The 18,605-nt window shown below is 51.2% G+C and overlaps 1 protein-coding gene across 9 annotated transcripts; it reads left to right on the top strand.

Moving 5' to 3' along the window:
* Positions 1–1,225: 1,225 nt before the first annotated feature.
* Positions 1,226–15,469, top strand: THNSL2 (threonine synthase like 2). 9 transcript variants are annotated; one of them, XM_068403381.1, is made up of 9 exons: positions 1,226–1,308; positions 1,897–2,124; positions 3,224–3,418; positions 3,686–3,838; positions 4,512–4,742; positions 5,614–5,762; positions 8,482–8,607; positions 9,575–9,714; positions 9,837–10,287. In XM_068403381.1, the coding sequence occupies exons 2-9, from the start codon at positions 1,902–1,904 to the stop codon at positions 10,063–10,065; spliced, it is 1,446 nt and encodes a 481-aa protein (XP_068259482.1). In that variant the 5' UTR covers positions 1,226–1,308; positions 1,897–1,901; the 3' UTR covers positions 10,066–10,287. The 9 variants fall into 9 exon arrangements, with proteins under 9 accessions (XP_068259482.1, XP_068259478.1, XP_068259486.1 ...); XM_068403377.1 differs by having other exon boundaries at positions 1,232–1,308; positions 1,850–2,124; XM_068403385.1 differs by lacking the exon at positions 1,226–1,308 and adding an exon at positions 1,629–1,766.
* Positions 15,470–18,605: the final 3,136 nt, after the last annotated feature.

Below are 18,605 nucleotides of genomic sequence, written 5' to 3'. Positions count from 1 at the left end.
CTAGACCCTTCACCAGCTTTGTTGCCCTAGAGGTGGCCAGAAAATGGAGACTATTAACACTGCTCTGGCCCATGGGGTAAGCTCAGATGTATTATTAAAAAGATGCTGTTTGCTTCCTGCTGTGCTACAGCTGCCCCGTTCGACCTTGAGCAACACCATCATAGGCAGCTCTGCCCAGAGCCTGAAATTTAGCTCCTGCCTCCTGCTGAGGAGCTTGCAGCAACAGTCCTTTTTGGATGTTGGGTGTAGAAAAGCCCTTTTCCATGTTGGTGCTCAGGGCAAGGTCTGGACCACTCTGCCCTGGAGACTTTTCTCACGGCTCCAGTTACTCGCCAGAGTTAGAGTGGCAACGCGTGTTGGGTCGGACTCCGATGCTTTGGCAGGCGGTGTCCCTTACTGCAGACATGGGCTTCCTGACCCATGGCTGGCTGTTATCAGCCGTCCTCTGTACCTCTGCATCTTGTCTTCCTGGGCTGAAGTCCCCACGCACTCTCCAGCAGCACACGCTGTGCTGCACCCTGGGTCTGCGCAGACACCACTCCTGTGCTGACATTGCCCTTCAAAAAAAACCCTTATTATTCATTAAACTAAAAAGTAAGAAAAGGGATGCACAGCCCTTCCCTGCAAAGGAGAACTGAGTTTTTTTGCACAGCCCCGCACACGTCCCCTCTCCCTCCTGTGCCTCAGTTTCCCCATCGGTGGGACAGGGCTGTTACGATGTCCCAGCCTCGCAGGCTGAAAATGTGGCTTCACACAGCTGAATTACAGACTGATTTTGGTTGGAAGGGACCTCTGGAGATTTCTGACCCAAACCCTGCTTTAAGCAGGTTGAATCTCAAATTTAAACCCAACCTCACAGTTAAATAAGGCAGCTCAGTGCTTCCCCAGTTGAATTTTGAGTTCCTCCGGGGTTTTACTTGAGACAACAAGCTCTCCACGCCCTGTGCTTGATCACCGTCACGATTAGAAGCCAGCTCCTAATATTTAACTAGATTTCTCCCCGTCTTGAGCCGGCTGCCCCTTGCCCCGGTGCCCGGCACCACCCGGAGCAGCTGGGCCCGTCTTTCCCTCACGTCCCCATTCCCAGGCCCGGCGCAGGGCGGCCACGTCCACCGGCTGCTCTGCGCCGACGGGGACGCCGGGGGTTGCAACGGGGAGAAGTTTTCCGTGAGCACAAGCGCGAAGGGTGGCCGGGCTGCAAGTGGCGGCGGGTTGCTTGGCCGCTGTCCTGCCTCTGCGTGGGGGCAGGCGGCCTGCGGCCGAGCCGAGCCGAGCCGAGGGGCTGCGCCGTTGGCCCGAGTGCCCGAGGTGGGAACGGCTGTGGGGGTTCACGGGATCGGGGCGAGAGGGGGCCTGTCCCGGCGGCTGCTCGATGGGATTTGCATGAGTCCGGCGGATTTAGCTCAGCCCTTCCTACGCTGAGTTAAATCCTGTCCCTAGTTTAACCCCTTTGAACAAAATCAACCTGCTCTAAAAACGTAGTTATTTCCTTTTATTTATTTATTTAATATTTCAGAGCTCCAGCTTTTGCAGACAGCCTGTAGGGGACATGACGTGCTTGCGCGGCGACTTCTGCGCCATCAGGGATTTGCTGGGGCCGGGAGGCGTCTCCGGGGCAGGGTGGGAAGGGTACAGGGACAGCGGGACCAGGAGGCTCCCACCACCTCGGTGCAGACCCCGGGCAGCGTTCCCAGCGCCTGCAGAGCGCTGCGTGCCCTCCGCCGGCCCCAGCTGCCCCGGCTCCCCACAGGTGTTTTTAGGAGGAGGTAGTTTCTCCCCTGAGGAGCTCTGTCTGTCCACGTGGGAAGTTTTTGGGGGGATTCAGCTTGGGATGCGGGGCTGTTCCCAGCAGGGGGATGCTCCGGGGCCCTGGCAGTGACTGCGGTGCCTCCCCAGCACCCATGGAGTACGTCAGCACGCGGGGAGGCACAGGGGCTGTCGACTTCGAGGGAGCCCTCTTCTCCGGCTACGCGCCCGACGGGGGCCTCTTCATGCCCCAGCACATCCCCTTGCTGGATGAGGACACCCTGAAGAACTGGAGCCGCCTCTCCTACAGGGACCTGGTGAAGGAGCTGTGCTCTCTGTTCGTCACGGCCGAGCTGGTCCCGCAGAGCACGCTCAACGGTGAGCCTCAACCACGCAGGGGGCTGCTCGCAGGGATGTGCACGAGGATTTTGGGGCGTTCAGATGCATCTGCCTGCCTTCGCCCCATGTCCTTTGCAGCCCCCAGAGGATGGAGCCTGCTGCACCATTGTCTGCTCCTTTCTCTCCCCTCTTCTTCTCCATCACCTTGCTGGGGCTTGTTACCTTCTGGAAAAGGTGTCCCCTGTATGCAGATAGGGATTCTGCTGGGTGCAATATCAGAGGGCTGGAGCACCTCTCCTATGAGGACAGGCTGAGAGAGTTGGGCTTGTTCAGCCTGGAGAAGAGAAGGCTCCAGGGAGACCTTAGAGCAGCCTTCCAGTACCTGAAGGGGCTACAGGAAAATGGAAGAGGGGCTTTTTAGAAGGGCATGGAGTGACAGGATAAGGGGGAACAATTTTAAACTGAAAGAGGGGAGATTTAGATTAGATATTAGGAAGAAATTCTTTACTGTGAGGGTGGTGAGACACTGGCCCAGGTTACCCAGAGAAGTTGTGGATGCCCCCTCCCTGGCAGTGTTCAAGGCCAGGTTGGATGGGGCTGTGAGCAACCTGGTCTAGCGGAAGGTGTCCCTGCCTGTGGCAGGGGTTGGAACTAGATGATCTGTAAGGTCCCTTCCAGCCCAAACCATTCTATGATTCTATGAATAGTGATAGCTGATGCTATGGCCCTGCTCGCTGCTGGGAGACCCTTCTGCTCCACTGGGCTCCAGACCTGCCCTCCCACCTGGGCTTTCCCCTGCTCCACGCTCTCCCTGAGATTCGATGTTTAATGTTTTTAATATTTAACAGCCATCACTGCCACCAGAGGGCAGCTACAACCTCTGTCTCAACGGCACGTTAGGATAAAACTCGGGTTTCCTGCTTTTTATATTTTAACACAGTTTGCTCTGATTGTGTCAGGTGTCCCCTGGGGTTACTTGCCATAGAGCTATCGAAGATAATAAAGCTGGGCTGGTTTACTCCTAATAACTAAGGATAACTTGTTGGATCTGTCACCTCTCCAGCAACTGGAGCACAGATGCAGGAAGCCATGGGTCAGAAAAATACTCTAACAGCCCCTTTAACCATATTCCCTCTAGACCTGATCGACAGGGCCTTCAGCAGGTTCAGACACAAGGATGTCATCCATCTGTCCAGGCTGAAGGAAGGGCTGAATGTTTTGGAGCTCTGGCACGGGGTTACTTACGCATTTAAGGATCTGTCCTTGTCCTGCACGGGGCAGTTTTTACAGTACTTCTTGGAGAAAAAGCAGAAGCACATCACTATTCTGGTGGGTGAGTATGCCTCTTTGTGGGGGATAAAATTTCTGGGCAGGTCTTTACCTTGAGAACCATCATCCCACGGCCCTCCCCATAGATGCCCTAGGGTGGTATTGCCTCATGGGTGGCTGGTGAGTGATCTCCAGGCAATACCAGGGTGGCTGCTCTAGGCAAAAACATCTCATGGAGCATCTCTGCATCTTTTTCTTAAAGTGCAGCGGTGCAGGTTTGACTGGTGCATCAATTTTTTGCTTTTCTTGGTTCTCCCTCACTTTGAAACAGGGACTTCAGGGGACACAGGGAGCTCGGCCATCGAGAGCGTGAGAGGGCAGAAGAACATGGACATCTTTGTTCTGCTGCCCAAGGGGTTCTGCACCCAGATACAGGAACTTCAGATGACCACAGTCATTGAAGACAACGTCCACGTCTTTGCTGGTTGGCATTACTGTTGGACTGTCCACTTTATGCTGTGTCAAAACCATGACCCTAAAAGTCTCAGGGGGCTGCTGCTTTAGCAGCTGCAGCCAGCCAGGTCATTGCCACCATGGCCACCATGCCCAGGTGTCTGGCTAACACGAGCCTACAGCAGACATCCCCACTTTGATGGAAAGTGGTTCAGGGCTTCTTTTTCTTCTGGCCACAGATCAGAGCTGCCTCCCTGCAAGTGTTTGGTGTTTAGCTGCACTGAATTCAGCACCGTTTCTTGGCACTAAAAGGACAGACAGTCACCCCTTCCCTCTGTCCCCTCACCTTCACGGGTGGTCCATCCCCTACGGCTGTGCCATCCCCATGGTAGGGCTCACTGTGGGGTGCTTGAGCTGTTCCATGGACTCCTCTGCTCAGCCAGGTCTCACCTTGGCATCTCACAGGGGATGCAGGCATTTACCTTCCTGGTAAATATATACTTGGAATAAGCAAGAGCCCAGAGTGCAATATCTGCACCGTCATCCACGCGGTGCTACTCAACCCCTGGCTCGTACAGCCCCCGAGGCAGACGGGCAGCTCAGGACACCCCGGGCTTGAGACTGGCCCTGTTTCTGAGCAGAAATACTTCGTGCCTGGTGTGCTGATGTTGGCAGATCTAATCTTTCCTTTCTCCTTTTGACAGCTCATGGGAACAGCGATGAAATCGATGAGCCGATCAAGGAACTGTTCGCTGATGTGGATTTTGCCAGAAAATACAATCTGATGAGCTTGAACTCGGTCAATTGGTCTAGGATTATGGTGCAGATTGCTCACCACTTCTATGCTTACTTTCAGTGTGCCCCATCCCTGGATACCACCCCGCTGCCAGTGGTGGAAATTGTTGTGCCAACAGGAGGAGGAGGAAATATCACAGGTGAAGGGAAAAAAGATATGTTAGATAAAGAAGAGAGAGAGTGCTGTGACCTATGGACTAAAAGCACTTTGCAGATACTGGGTATTGCTATTTATTAAAACACCCACTCTCTGGTAGGATTTCTTCAGAACCACTTATATTTTATTACTCATGCATGGTTATTACTCATTCAAGTGTCACTGATGATTTGCAAGGTGCAGAAAATCCCAAACCACCCTTTGATGATGACTGTAGCTATCTTGAGGATGGGCACATTAGAAGAGGACAGAATGTGTTTGATCCAGAAAAGAGGGAAAATACTTTGGCTCTGATTTCCTGAGGGAGACATTACCAGAGTTGTGGAGTCCTGCCTGGTCCTACTCTGGTTTGCATGGTAGTGCACAGTCAAGAGAACCACTCTTAATTGCATAATCTGGCCTTCTAAATGTGAGTCCTTGATTGCCTCAATCCCAAAATAGGCGTACAACTGTTTTATGAAAGCAATAAAGGATTTGATGCACTCAGCTGCATTCACTGCACTTCCAGGCTGCCCATCTAAGGCACCATTAATAAGCTGCAGGAGCCCAAAAGCTTCATCTCTCTTGCTTCAACAGCAGCTGCCTGACCTCTTGGTCCCCTGCCCATCCATCTTCAAATGTGGAGATGCCCAAGGGTCAGTGTTTGATGGCAGGTGGAGCACTGCATCCCTGGATTTTATAATCTGGTGCTCTACCAAAACATTAAAGACATATCTCAGAGTCCATTAGCGAGTGTCATTTGTGTCTGCTGCTGAACTACATGCTCAATCAATTCATACAATGACTTCTTTGCTAAATCTTCTTTGAGTGTTTCTTCATCAAGCACACCTGTATTTTTTCTTTTTTTTTTCTAGCTGGCTGTATTGCCCAGAAGATGGGCCTGCCGATTCGACTTGTTGCCGTGGTTAACAGCAATGACATCATTCATAGGACTGTTCAACATGGAGATTTCTCACTGTCAGAAAGTGTGAAGGCTACGTTAGCATCAGCCATGGATATTCAGGTATGTAATGAATTAGCCAAAAAGGGAAAATACCAAATATTATATATTTTTATAGTTTTTTTTTTCCTTGTACTCTGTTCTACCTGGTTTATGAGAACATAATTCTGCCGCTGGCAATGCCTCTCAGCAGTGCATTAAGAGGTGAGTCTCATATTGAGCATTTACGCTGCAGACTGCTGAGCGAGATAGATCAAATGCCTTCTTCCTCACTTTTCAGGGCTTGACTTTGTGATCTTCATTCTTAAATGCTGGGTTTCTGGAGCTTCATTACGTGCAAGGTTAGCAAGAGAGGGAGGTTTTCTCAAAATGTGACACTTAGAATATTATAAATCCCATCATGTGTCAAGGGCTTTGTTGATGCTTCTGAAAGGCTCCACCAAGAACAAGAGAAAAGACCAGGAAGAAGGTAGGGAAGTCCAGAAGAAATGCCTCGTCTATGGCCATCTGCAGCTTGCTCAGAGCAAAACAAGTCTCAGCAGGCAGGCAAAGGCCTCAGAAATGAAAAGTCATGGACGTACAGAAACCAAACACCTGGAAGAAAATACCTCCCATTTCATACCTACCCTGTGATCCACAGGGATTGGAACTGCTTCCAAACAAGTGACCACTTGGTGTTGTATCACTGTGGCCTTAAGCCACCTGGATTTTCCAAAAGCTGTTCAAACACATTGGGAGGACCTGGGAACCTGAAGGAACTGCCTTATTTTGCAGTCAGTAAATCATTATTCCCCTATCACCAGGCTGCTGTGGTCTGCAGCTTGACTTTCCTCCCGAGGCATGAATTTGTGGAGCTCCTCAGAGCTCAAAGGGTAGCTGGGCTCCTCTCTTGGCCCATGTCCCTTCAGTAGCACTGGTCTGCTGAGGCACCTAAGCATGTGCCAGACCTTAGGATCATGAGGGAAGGCAACCAGGTGAGGTGATGTCCAGAGACTCCCAAGGAGCTGTATGGGTGTATCCCTCTGCACATCCCTCTCCATAGCTGAATGGGACATCATCATTCAGCTTGCATCTGAAGCATCCATGCAAATATTTCCGTAGCTCAACAGATCATTCATGCTGGAGTGGAATTTATGAGGTCTCTAGTTCAGACCTGCTCAAAGCAGGGTCAGCCTGAGGTCAGACCAAGTTGCTCAGGGCTTTGTCCAGTTGGATGGAAACCTTCAAGGATGGAGAGTGCACAACCTTTTTAGGTTACCTCTTCTGCAGACTAAACTAAAGCAGAGAAAACCTTCCAGTTAGACACTAACTGAAGAGTTGAAGGTGAAGCAGAAAGTCTAGTGTGGATGAGCCTTGTAAGGAGCAATCCCAGGAGAATCACAGCAGAAACTGTCTTTGCAGTACCTAAAGCCAACCAGGGGCTGTTCTGTGGCCCTGAGGTTAGGAAGCACCATGCAGCTCATGTCCACATGCCAAAAATTTCCTTGGGAACAGTCCCCAGCATGACCCGTCCTCCAAACTGGGCCCCAGCATTCTCCTGGACAACTCTAGTGGCATGGGACAAAATCAGAACAGAGAGCTGTCTAATAACTTAAATGGCAAGGCCACTGCTTGCAACAGTGTCCTGGCCCAGTTCGACTTACTGGTGTCAATGTAGTGGTCTGTAGTGGAAACCATAAGGCTGGTACAAATGGAGGTGAAGGGAAAGGTCTGGATGTGGGAGCAGCAGAAGGAAGGGCAAGAGGAGTACCAGTAGGATGGTGCTGGAGGCACCTCCAGTAGCAGGTCATCGAAGTCCAGGCATGTGGACATGTAGCTTCTCAGGACAGCCAGGTTGGGAAGCAGAGGACAGCCTAAAACAGGGGACAGCCTGAAGCAAAGGGCAGGCTACGCCCAGACTAGACTGAAGATTACAGGCTGGAGGCTCTGGGAGATAGTGGTGGGAAGATGAAGAACAGGACTGGGGCCATAAGCCACCCAGATAAAGGCACGAAAGTCTGAGTAAGTTCTGATGACTCGCCAAGGTAGGACAGGATGGAGAGACAAAAGGTCACAGGCACTGTCAGCTGCTAAAAGATATAAAGAACTCACCCAAAAGCAGCACCTGAACCCAGGAGATGTGATGAGGACTCAGTAGCCGGTGGCCCTTGTCCTGTCTGTCCCTACAAGGTATCTCAGCCAAACCACCTGGATGAATATTTCTTGGTGCTTGTGAGCATGCAGGAATGAGACAGTGAGCAGTGAAATGGGTTTGGGACCCTCCTGTATGGTCTTGCACTGAGTTTTGCTGCAGTGTTGCAACACCGATTGCTACATAGCCATACAGGCCAGTCAGGCCCTATATGTGCCTTATATGTTCATAAAGATTATCGGTCAGCCCTGCAGGGAGCTGGGTGATTCACAGCAGCATCTGCAACACTGAGTAAACAGCTGGATATTTCTGGTTCTCCAATACACAGCGTGTTATTAGCCTGGGTTCCTCAAGGTGATTGTACAGATGTGGTCACACCATTGATTTATCAGTCGTCCCTTCATTAGGTTTATTTTTTTAATCTGATGGTCACTGCCAGACTGCTCTGACAGGTCAGAGGTCTGAAAGACATTGTGTTCCCAAAGGCTTGTCTTGGGATGTGGGTGTCAGGGGGAAGACGCAAAGCCCACCCTAGCCTCCACCAAGAAAGGACCTCAACCCTAATGAGACATCAGAGAATCCACACAGGTGCTGTCCCCCCAAGACAGATGCTCTAATTTCCGCCTTTCACCTATTGCCTTATTATCCCAGGAGCCTTACAACATGGAGAGGATCCTCTGGCTGTTCTCAGGCTCCGACAGCCGCCTGATGAAAACGCTGATGGAGCGATTCAGCGTATCGAAAAGCCTTAAGCTGCCAGAGGATTTGCACAGAAAGGTCAGTTCCTCACGCACGCAGCACCGTGTATGTGCGTGCGTACGGAGATTTACCACTACCAGTTGTTATCAACTCATTTTCGGAATAAAAAAATCATAGTGGAGAGTTTCTAACCAAAAATTTAAGCATGAGGCCAGAGCAGAAGTTTTATATCCTTGCCTGTGCATGGAGATGTTAAAAACCCCCTTTAAATTATGTTCTTTAAAAGAAACCTTATTCTTCCTTGCAAAACTAATTTAAAGATGCCTACAATTATTTAAGTAGGACATGAAACCACCCTGTCCTTGGCCACTCCAGCACCAGCACTGGCTGTGCACCGAGGCATTGTGCAGTGGGTGCTGGCACAAGTTGCGCGTGGCGTTTGGGAGTGGGTCTGCTGGGTTTGGTGCTGCAGTTCAGCCTCGGTGTTGTGGCAGGTGGGAGCACAAACACAACACAGAGAGAAATACAAGAGAAAACCAAATGTTTGAATTGTGAGGCTCTTTGGTCCAGATGATACAAAATCCTGCCTCTTCCCATCCAACACGCGCCGTCCTCCACTGAGCATCCTTGGCCCCGCGCCTGCTCCTGCTTGCACAGCAGCAAAATAAATACTAAAAAATTGCATTATTAAAAGAAAGAAGAGCTATTACACTGAGGTGGGTTTTACAAGCCCTCAGAAACTCCCTCGGAGCATGCAAATAGCAGCGCAGAGCTGAGGAGCTGAGTCTCGGCTCCTCTCCACCCACGCTCCCAGCACCTGGGGATGGAAACCCCTCACTCGCACCCCAGCCCTGCGGCTGTTTCCAGCAGTGCCTCATCTCCCAGCAGCAGCAGCAACCTCTTTTCCTTCAGTCCCTGGGGAACCCCATCCTCCACCCTCCCTATTTCAAACTGCTTTGCTGAGTGCCCGTGGCACAAGCCCGACTGGGAACGCGTGGGGTGGGGATGCCCTGTACAAACCTCCCCGTTTCCCCCGGGGCTGCAGCTCTCTGAGACCCTACGCTCGTGCTCAGCCTCCGACGAGGATATCGTGCAAGCCATGCAGCGCTGCTGGGAGGAGAACCACTACCTGCTGTGTCCCCACTCTGCCGTGGCTGCTCACTACCACTACTCGCAGCCATATGGGTAAGGACAGCGTGGTCGGGAGCGTCGGGGACCAGAGCATCGCTTCTCCCTTTGCTCCTGCAGCATCTCCAGCTCAGGGCTCGCTTACATCAAAAGTTTTCTTGCTTTTCTTTCCTTTTCAGCACACCCCGGTGTTGCTTGGCTCCAGCCTCCGCAGCCAAATTTCAGGACGCCCTGCTGCGAGCCGGCCTGGTTCCCCAGGTCCCTTCTGAAATCACTGCCTTAACGGCGATGGAGACCAGGTCCGCTCCCCTGGAGCGGGGACAGGACTGGGCACAGGCACTCCGGGAGCAGATCGAAGTCACGGCACAGCGGCGGGGCAGTGCTGGGCAGGGAGTCACGCAGACCTGAGCTACCGGGGCACAGCTGGCTGATGTCTCCCAGGGCTCATTTTCCATTCCCAGGAGAGCCCATGTTATGGTGGGAGAGGAGCCTACGCTCTCCATGCAATGAATTATTAGCAAGTACATGCTTCGCCGTTGAATATAGACTATTTCATAACATTTTCAGTAAAGAGCTCTGCACTTGTATCCCCTTTTTCCTAGTAATTCATAAAAACTGATTGGAACACTGAATAAACCCGCCTGTTCCATCATCACTAGCTATTACAGAAAGCTCCCTTAGCACTATCCACAGTCGCCAGCTTCCTCAGCATTACCCAGCAATTCTGGCCCCATGCTGGGCTGTTCAACCCACCAATCCCAGTAGCACCCAAGATGCTCAATGGGAAACACATGTAGGGCTGGAGTGGATCCACTTTCCCCATCCCTGTAATTTAAGCAGTGCCAGGGATCATTCCCAGGCATCGAAACTTGCTCAGTGATAGTGTGAAATAGCAGATGTTTCCCTGGACATGTTTATCTTAAGAATCACAGAATCAACCAGGTTGGAAGAGACCTCTGGGATCATCGAGTCCAACCATTGCCCTGACACGACCATGTCAACTAGACCATGGCACTAAGTGCCATGTCCAGTCTTTTCTTAAACACATCCAGAGGTGGTGACTCCACCACCTCCCTGGGCAGCCCATTCCAATGTCTAATGACCCTTTCTGAGAAGAAATGCTTCCTAATGTCCAACTTGAACCTCCCCTGGCGAAGCTTGAGGCTGTGTCCTTTTGTCCTATCGCTAGGTGCCTGGGAGAAGCTACTTTCCAGTGCCGTATCTCACAGATTTTGGTCCTAGTCCTGCTGCAGACTCTTCCCAGGCAACTTCCACTGAAACAAATAGGAAATGGGAAAGTCCCCTTATCTTCTGCCTGAAACTTCAGGTCTTTCAATACCACGTTCCCATCATACACACATAAATATAAAAATACCTCGTGTGGGAGCTGCCTCCACAAGTCATGCATCTGGCAGGAATCTCGTGTGCCTAAAAAGGGAAAAAAAAATAGGAATAATTACACCAGGGGGAAAAATCCCCCTTTGCCATCAAAAAAAAATTCCCCCTTTGACATCAAAGGAAGTCCCGTAATGGGAGCATTCATTTGAAGGTTTAGTGGCATTTAGCAAGGTAAAAGTAAATTCTGTGTAGGAATCAGCATGGGATGTTGCAGAATGTGCGGGAAGAGTGGGAAGCTTTCCCTGGGCTGCGAGCCGCCTTGCTGGCACCTGGGCAGCCTTTTCCTCGGCTCCCCCAGTGCAGCCAGACCCATATCACCTCCTTCCATCCCACTGAAACTCTGCAGGGGAGAAGGGACCCGTACCTCCTCCGAGGTGGGGACCGAGGCTGCCCCATCACAGTTAACAGGGGCAAAGGAAACAGCTTAGTTGAAAATGATGCAAAAAACACAGTGCTTGGATACAGGATGTTTTTAATGCTAACAAATAGCTCTACTAGTTGCATGGATTGAGCAGTTGGGAGGAAAATAGTGGTGGGGTCCAGGGAAGGTCTGATGCTTCACAACACCATCATTCACCCCTCTTTGAGAGCCAAACTGGCCAGCAAAATATCGCTTATTTAAGCAGTAATGCAACCTCGTCCTCAGGAATAGCCTTGCCCCAAAGGATGGCTTTGCACTGGGGGTGGTGCAGCAAGTCACTGGTGGTGCAGATGAGAAACCCCCTGGTCCCATTTGACCCCCACAACCGGCTGCCCCTTTCGTTGACGTGCACGTTATACTTGTTGGACTCCACCACCTTTAATAGCTGCCTCCCCAAGTCTTGCGGTTCTTGGCCAGGGACGGCTGCCTGGTTGTAATTTAGCTCTTAATCATAGCTTAAGACACCCTGCGAGCGGGGAGAGGCCTGAAATTGCACCCAGCTCCGCATCCAAGCGAGAGGTTGCAAATCCGGCTCGCTGGCTGGGACCGGAGCAGGAGGGGGAGGCAGGAGGGCGCGGGGATGGACCTGGACCCCTGGCCAGGGAGCACTGGGAAGGACAGGGCGAGGGGTGCTGGGCTTGCAGCCTGCCAAAGCCCCGGTGTGTTTTGCAGGCAGAAAGCATGGCGAATACGTCCCTACATCCCACGCTCCCATCTCAGTGCCCCAAAGCAGTCGGATGGGTAAAGGGTCCAGCCTCGCTGCAGGCGATGCCCATGTGGGGTGAAAAGGGGTTTAATTCCCAACCATCCCTGAGGATACCCCGTGGGGTGACGGTGCTCCTTCTCCCCCAGTACAAACCAGATGTTTTTTTGGGCAGGACACTACAAAAAACTCTCTCTGTGATTTCTGGGGCAGAAGTGCAGCAGGAAAAGCCTGTTTCACACCTGGAGCTGAGGCAGAGGGACGACAGGCAGGCTCAGCTTGCAGGGCGGCCGTGGTCCCGCAGAGGGCAATGCACGGCCATGCCCAGCAGCCCGGGTGCCGGGGATGCGGGGATGAACCTGGCCTCTGGGACCGTGGCATCCAGGGCTGCTCCCGCACTGGGGGGTCCCACTTCGACCCCAAAATGGGTGCTCAAGGCTCTGCTTGCTCCTCTTCAGGTCCCTGGCTGAGAGGGAAGGCCAGCTTTGTTTGATGGAAAAGTGGAAAACACAGGGAGGAAAGTCATGCAGAAAAGTGGTACCTCCTCACCTGACACTTGATGGGCAGCTGCAAGCTCTGGCAGCTTGACATGTTCCCAGGGTTGATGATATATTACTTCTGTACTTTCCAGAGCTGTTCAGGCCAGACTTGTGAAATAATTCATCTCATACATCAACTGCTCACACTTTTTCCCAGCAAAAATTCCAGTTTCAGACTTCTCACCCTGAGCAGATCTGACCCTAGTCTAGTGGATCCCTTTCTAGTGGAAGGTGTCCCTGCCCATGGCAGGGGGGTTGGAACTAGATGGTCTTTAAGGTCCCTTCCAACCCAAACCATTCTATGATTCATTCTATGATTCTATTACCCACATGTCCTAGGAGACAGCATTGCCCACAAGTCGGTGGCCATCCTCTGCAGGGACCCTATGTCTTGCCAGGGATGTGCCCCTGGAGGCTGGGATGTTGCCCTGGAGGTTGGGACACCCTTCACACCGAGGGACGTGTCTGGGATGTGCTCCTAACCCCTAAGTACCTCAAGTAGGAAGTATTGTATTGGGATGGAGATGCAATGTGTTGGGATGGAAAGGCAATGTAGAGGAATACGGTCCCCCATGGTTCAGCTGGAGGTTTCTACCCAAGCTCACGTGCACCAAAGCATCTGGCTGTCTTGTAGACATCTGTTGGTGTGTCCAACAAGGGACTGGGGTGCCTGTCCTGCCGTGGGTTGGGATCTGTCTGGTGACACGTGGGGTCTACCTTTTAAGCCGTATGCCTCTGAGCTAGTGGTCGTCACCCAGCGTTGCACCCTGTGGAGACACCAGCAGCAAAGCCACGCTGTGGCTCATTGCTCCAACCATTAATAGTGCCATTAAGAGTGCTATTAATTAAAGGGGGACATGGGGTAACTGGCTGTCTGCAGTGCTGGCTGAGCTAAAATTCGTGGGGATATAAAAACCCCCAATGGGCTGCACATGAGGATGCTGTTTCCCACAAGCAGAGCAGTCCAGCCTTCCCCCACCCCGCTTTGCCATGATGTCCATCCCCATCTTCCAACTCACGGCCACCCACCCCATCCCTCCCACCCGAGGAACTGATTTTGGGGCATTTCCTCTGCTCACCGGGGCGTCACGTCCTTCTGCTCCAGCGTGACCTTTATGGGCAGGGAGAAGGGGTCCGCAACGTGGTGAATTATAAGCCAATGGTTTAAAATAATGTTCTGAAGGTTTGGGAGTTGAATTATTATTTATAATGCCCCGGGGGTGCCGTGTAATTTATGGACAGGTATGAAGACAAGTAGGCGCTCAGACATGGGGATGAGCCCAGTGTAAATGCCGAGATAGAAAGACAGATAGATGGATAGATGAAGATAAGCTTCTGGGCCAGGAGAGCTGGAGATTGAAAAGCCTGCTCTTATAGATCTCTGCTGTCCTGGGGTAATACCTACTATCCCAGTATTCCCACTCCATTAAAAGTCATCTCAAATCTGGTGCAAATGGTTTGTTTACACTTTTTTAAAATTAATTTATCCCAAGTGCAAAGAAAAAAAAAAAACAGTTGCTTTGTTGTTGCAATGCGCTGCTAGGCATTCCTATGTGTGCTAATGATAGGTATTAATTAAATAGCTTGCTGTTGTCTTTTAAATGCAGTTCTTTCAGGCTGTAATTAAACACAGACACCCAGCCCTTTCTGTCTGCATAGAAAGAGGCAGGCAGGCCTCCGGAGCTCTGCACTTCTTTCCTTGTAGCAGGAGAGAAGTGGAAAATGAGGCAAAACCAGTTTCCATTGAAAACGCACCACCCTGTGCATGTCCTTCACGGGGAAAGCAACCAGCTCAAGGAAATTAAAGGAATGCGACTTCCAAGATCCCAGCCCTGCAATCAAAGTAAGTTGTTATGCCCTTAAGATTTTGTAGCTTCATACATTTTAAAGGCAGAGGAAATCACTTTGTTTGATCTCCGGCACAACACAGGCTGTTGAACACGGCTCTGCCGCGTTCATCAAGCCCCGAAACTTGTTGGCTTGTGAACATCTCGATCTGAAGATCTGGAGATAGGACTCCATCCCTCTCACTTGCTTCTTAGTTTCCACAGGTTTTTTCACCCTTGCTGTGTAAAACCAGGCACTGCTGTAAATCCCCACCCTCGTGCTGCTCCCATGATCAATATTAATCTCCCAGCACAGGGTGCGCTTCCCAGGGAAACCTGCCTTCCCACCAGCCGTGCTCCCCTCTCTCTTCCCTAGCTTCAAACAGAAACTCAGCACTAAGGTCTTCTAGAAGTGCAAATAAAAAAGTCAGGTGCTCACATGATGAAAAGCAACCCCCAAATAAAATTTGCCATATGCCTGTGATGCTGAATGACACCTACAGCCAATGTTATTCCTGCCCTCAAAGGTAAATGGGCTTTGCCTATCTAAAATGCTGCTGTTAATCAATAAATACATGAGGAGACACTGACCATCTGCTGTGTCACTTATAACAGTGCTGGGGGAAGATGCAGCTCACTTGGAGGATGCCCTGGTCAGCGCTGGGCCATGAGAGACATGTTTCTGTCCCACAGCAGCTGCGGGGAGCGTGGAAGGGAGGAGAGGAGGCATAGGAGGAACGGAGACACCTCCTGCCCATCACCCCACATCCACACATCAGCCTGTAGCTGGACCTGGTTCTCAACAGACGGCGACAGTGAAGAGCTTCACTGCGGCGAAGATAGTGGAGAGTGTGTTCAACAGCTGCAGATACATTTTTTTTAATGGAAACATTTAAGGATGCATTTGTGTAATTTATAGCCTGAGATTGGTAGAGTATGTATAATAAATATACAGAGAATATAAGACAGACGCATTGCCTGCCTGTGAGGGGGTCCTTGATTTGGGGCAGCGCAGCCCTTTGGGCACCCCAAGTGATGCTCCTCTGCCTTGATAGCTCCCGACACTTTTCAGAAAACAGCCACAGCTCTTTTGGGGTCCCATTAACCCAAGGCTGGATTTTCCATGGGCTTTTCTCTCCTCCCAGCCCCATGGCTGGGTCTGTCCTGTGGTTTTGACGCAGCTGGACGAGTACTCACAGGGAGTGGGGGACACGGGAGGGGGTCTGGGACCCTCTGCAGGCTCCTTCCCCGGCAAAGAGAGCAAAGGGCTGGGAGCATTCTTGGGGCTGTCGATGTTAGCAGCAGCAGAAGACGCTCAGAAGAGGATTTTTCCCAATTATTTGCATTTTAGAAACGAGGAAGTGAAAGAAACTAGAAGGGAAAAGGGGAAAAAAAAAGGAGAAAGTAAAGCTAGCTTGCATTCAGAATTTAAATATTTAATTGAAGAGGAATTTGAATTTGTTTGGATTGTAGCAAAAGACTTTGTTTCTCTAAAAATTAGCTGATTTTGAGCAGAATCTTCTATTTTGAGCTAAAAGAAAAGCTGTTTTGAAGCCAAAATGACTCACTTTTAGTCCAAATGGTTAAAATTGTGTTTGCCTTTTGGGAAAGGGAGCAAATGTAGAAATATGGGAAATTTTAGAAATCTTTAAAATACCATGTCACAAAAATGGTGATATGGGGGAGAGGGAAAGTGTTGCCTTGCTGGAGCGAGAGGGCCAGAGAAGAAAGGAGACAGCGGCTGCCCTGCATGGCTCTGTCCTTGCCCTGACACCCCTGAGATCACCCCAAGCACTTCAAGATCACGAGATACTGAGAACAAAGAGTTTGTGTTCTCTTTTTTTTGCTCTCTAGTTCCCTGCCTTTTGGGGCTCCCAGAGCTGTTCAGCATTTTTAGGGCAGGTTAGAAACAGCTTCTTAAAGAAAGCAGAGTGGAAAATCACGTATAATGTGGCTCCAGGAGGGTGATGCTTTCAGGAAAACAGCAGAAATAATGATTCCTGGAAAAAAATAATTAAGAAGTGATGAGCACAGGACAGTGATATTTCACTCAATTCTTTGCTATCCATCTCCTTGCTCTTGCTTTGGGACTCCCTGAGCAGGGAGCATCGTGGATGTTTGCACAGCCCTTTGCATGCAAATACGGAACAGCAGTGGGATGCTGCAGCGAAGGATGGGGAAGGCAGGAGGGGCCGTGTATGAACACAGAGTTAGTTTGGTATCTGACATATGGAACGGGGCAGGACTCGCTCTGCTAGATCCTGGACCGATGCGGAAACAGAAAGATGACATTTTTGCTGTTGAAGGTTACGAACAGAGCTTTAAGGAAAAGACCAGCTTTTGGGGATGGGCTCTTCTCTGTTGCTGACTTTTTGCGGGATCCTGGGGAGTGTCAAATGGAGTGAGGACGGGGGACCCTCCTGCAGCCCACCCAGCCCTTGGCACCAGCCTGGGTGCTGCCATGTGGGTGCCTCCTGGGGTCCCACACTGGCTGGGGACCCGGCTGCTGCCACCTCCTCGCCCCGAGCTTGGTCCTCTGCAGCTCCCCTTGGTCCCTACCTGCCTGGCAAAGCACCAACATCCAGCCCCTGGGAGCTCCTCGCTTCCGCTCCTCCGGGATGCTTGTGAGGATTAGCCAAGCTGTGCTCCCTAAACCCATCACATGCGTTTCAATAGTTTTAATTGTTGCCTTTAAGATAATTACAGGCTGGAGAGAGCGGACAGGAAGAGCCCTGTGGATTTGCACCGGGGCTTGGGCGCACCGTTTTGTACGGTACGGGAGAGTTGCCGCTTAGCAGTGTTTGTCCTGCTTGGGAGAGCAGTTTACGTTCTGCAAGGAGGGAAGGACCACAGGCCTCTGCCCCCCATGGCTGGAACAGCTGGAGTAAGGGGTCCCCCCAGCATGCCGCTCCACCCACCCCAGGGGAGAGCATGCCCCAGCACTGGGCTCAGAAGATGCTGGCTCTTGCTATGGCGTTGAAGCCACAGCTTTTTCCTCCTTCCCAAGCCCATTCAGAAGGGAACGCACACCTGAAGTGAACAGATGCTGAAAACCAGACTTGCAGCAGGGAGGGGAGTACTCAGGGCTCCCCCTTGCCCAGAGATGAGGCATCACCTTCACCCAGCCCCAGCACTCTCCTTGGCTCTTAGTGAGGTGGAACTCACTTGGGTTTTTTTAGGATATTATGGTTTGTCCTGGTCCCTCGCTGGCTCTCCATCCTCCATTGCCAGAGAAAACATCTCCGTGATGTTAAAGGGAGATATCTCAGTCCCTCCTGTAGCCTGGGGTAATTCAATATTGAGTGAGAGGAGCGCAGCGACTGCTTTTCCCCTCTTTGCACCTTTCTTGCAATTATTTTGTTGGAGCTCCCCGCCAGGGAGCAGGACAGGCTGGCTCTCAGGGATAACATGACTTCCCGGGTGCTGCCTTGCCACAGGGAAGCTGGGGCATCACTGAGGACCCCTCCTGGGGTACAGACCTTCCCCAGGGCTAACCATGCACACCAGGTTTCTCTTTTAGAAACGCTGCAGACTCTTGCAGTCCCCTAACGAAGCACATCTTGAGCGCGTGATGTTACAGCATTCAAGTTAACCCATACAGCCTCCCATGCCTGCGGGCACCCATGTGATTTGCTAGATGACCTGTTGCTTTGCCATGGTTGAAGGTGCTGCTGCTCACAAGTTGCTCGTTCCCATCCCTCCCATGGATGGGACCAGCCCAGCAGCTGAGTAGTGATGGTGGAGAGTGATGCTGAGCCTGGAGGGCTTCACTCAGATGGCTGACTTTGTGCTGAAGTGGATGAGGAGCAATCTCCACCTTGTCCCGGCACCTTCCCTAGCCGAAGATGGGGAACTCCCCTGCTCTCAAATATTTCCTACTCAAATTGGAACAACCCAAACCCCAGTTCTTCTTGAGATCTTCTCCAGCCTGGTGTGTCAGCATGAAACTCAGCAAGGGGTTCTTGCCCTTGCATTTGTAGTAGCTTCTTTATCACTGGTACATTTTAAAATGAAGACAAGAGTTCATCTAAATACAAGAAATTGCTCTAATTCATCCTGCT

The sequence above is a fragment of the Nyctibius grandis genome, chromosome 6 (genome assembly GCF_013368605.1).
Source record: "Nyctibius grandis isolate bNycGra1 chromosome 6, bNycGra1.pri, whole genome shotgun sequence".
Classification (NCBI taxonomy): Eukaryota; Metazoa; Chordata; class Aves; order Nyctibiiformes; family Nyctibiidae; genus Nyctibius; species Nyctibius grandis.
Note: the sequence above shows the minus strand (reverse complement) of the source record. Positions and strands in the feature narration are given on the sequence as shown.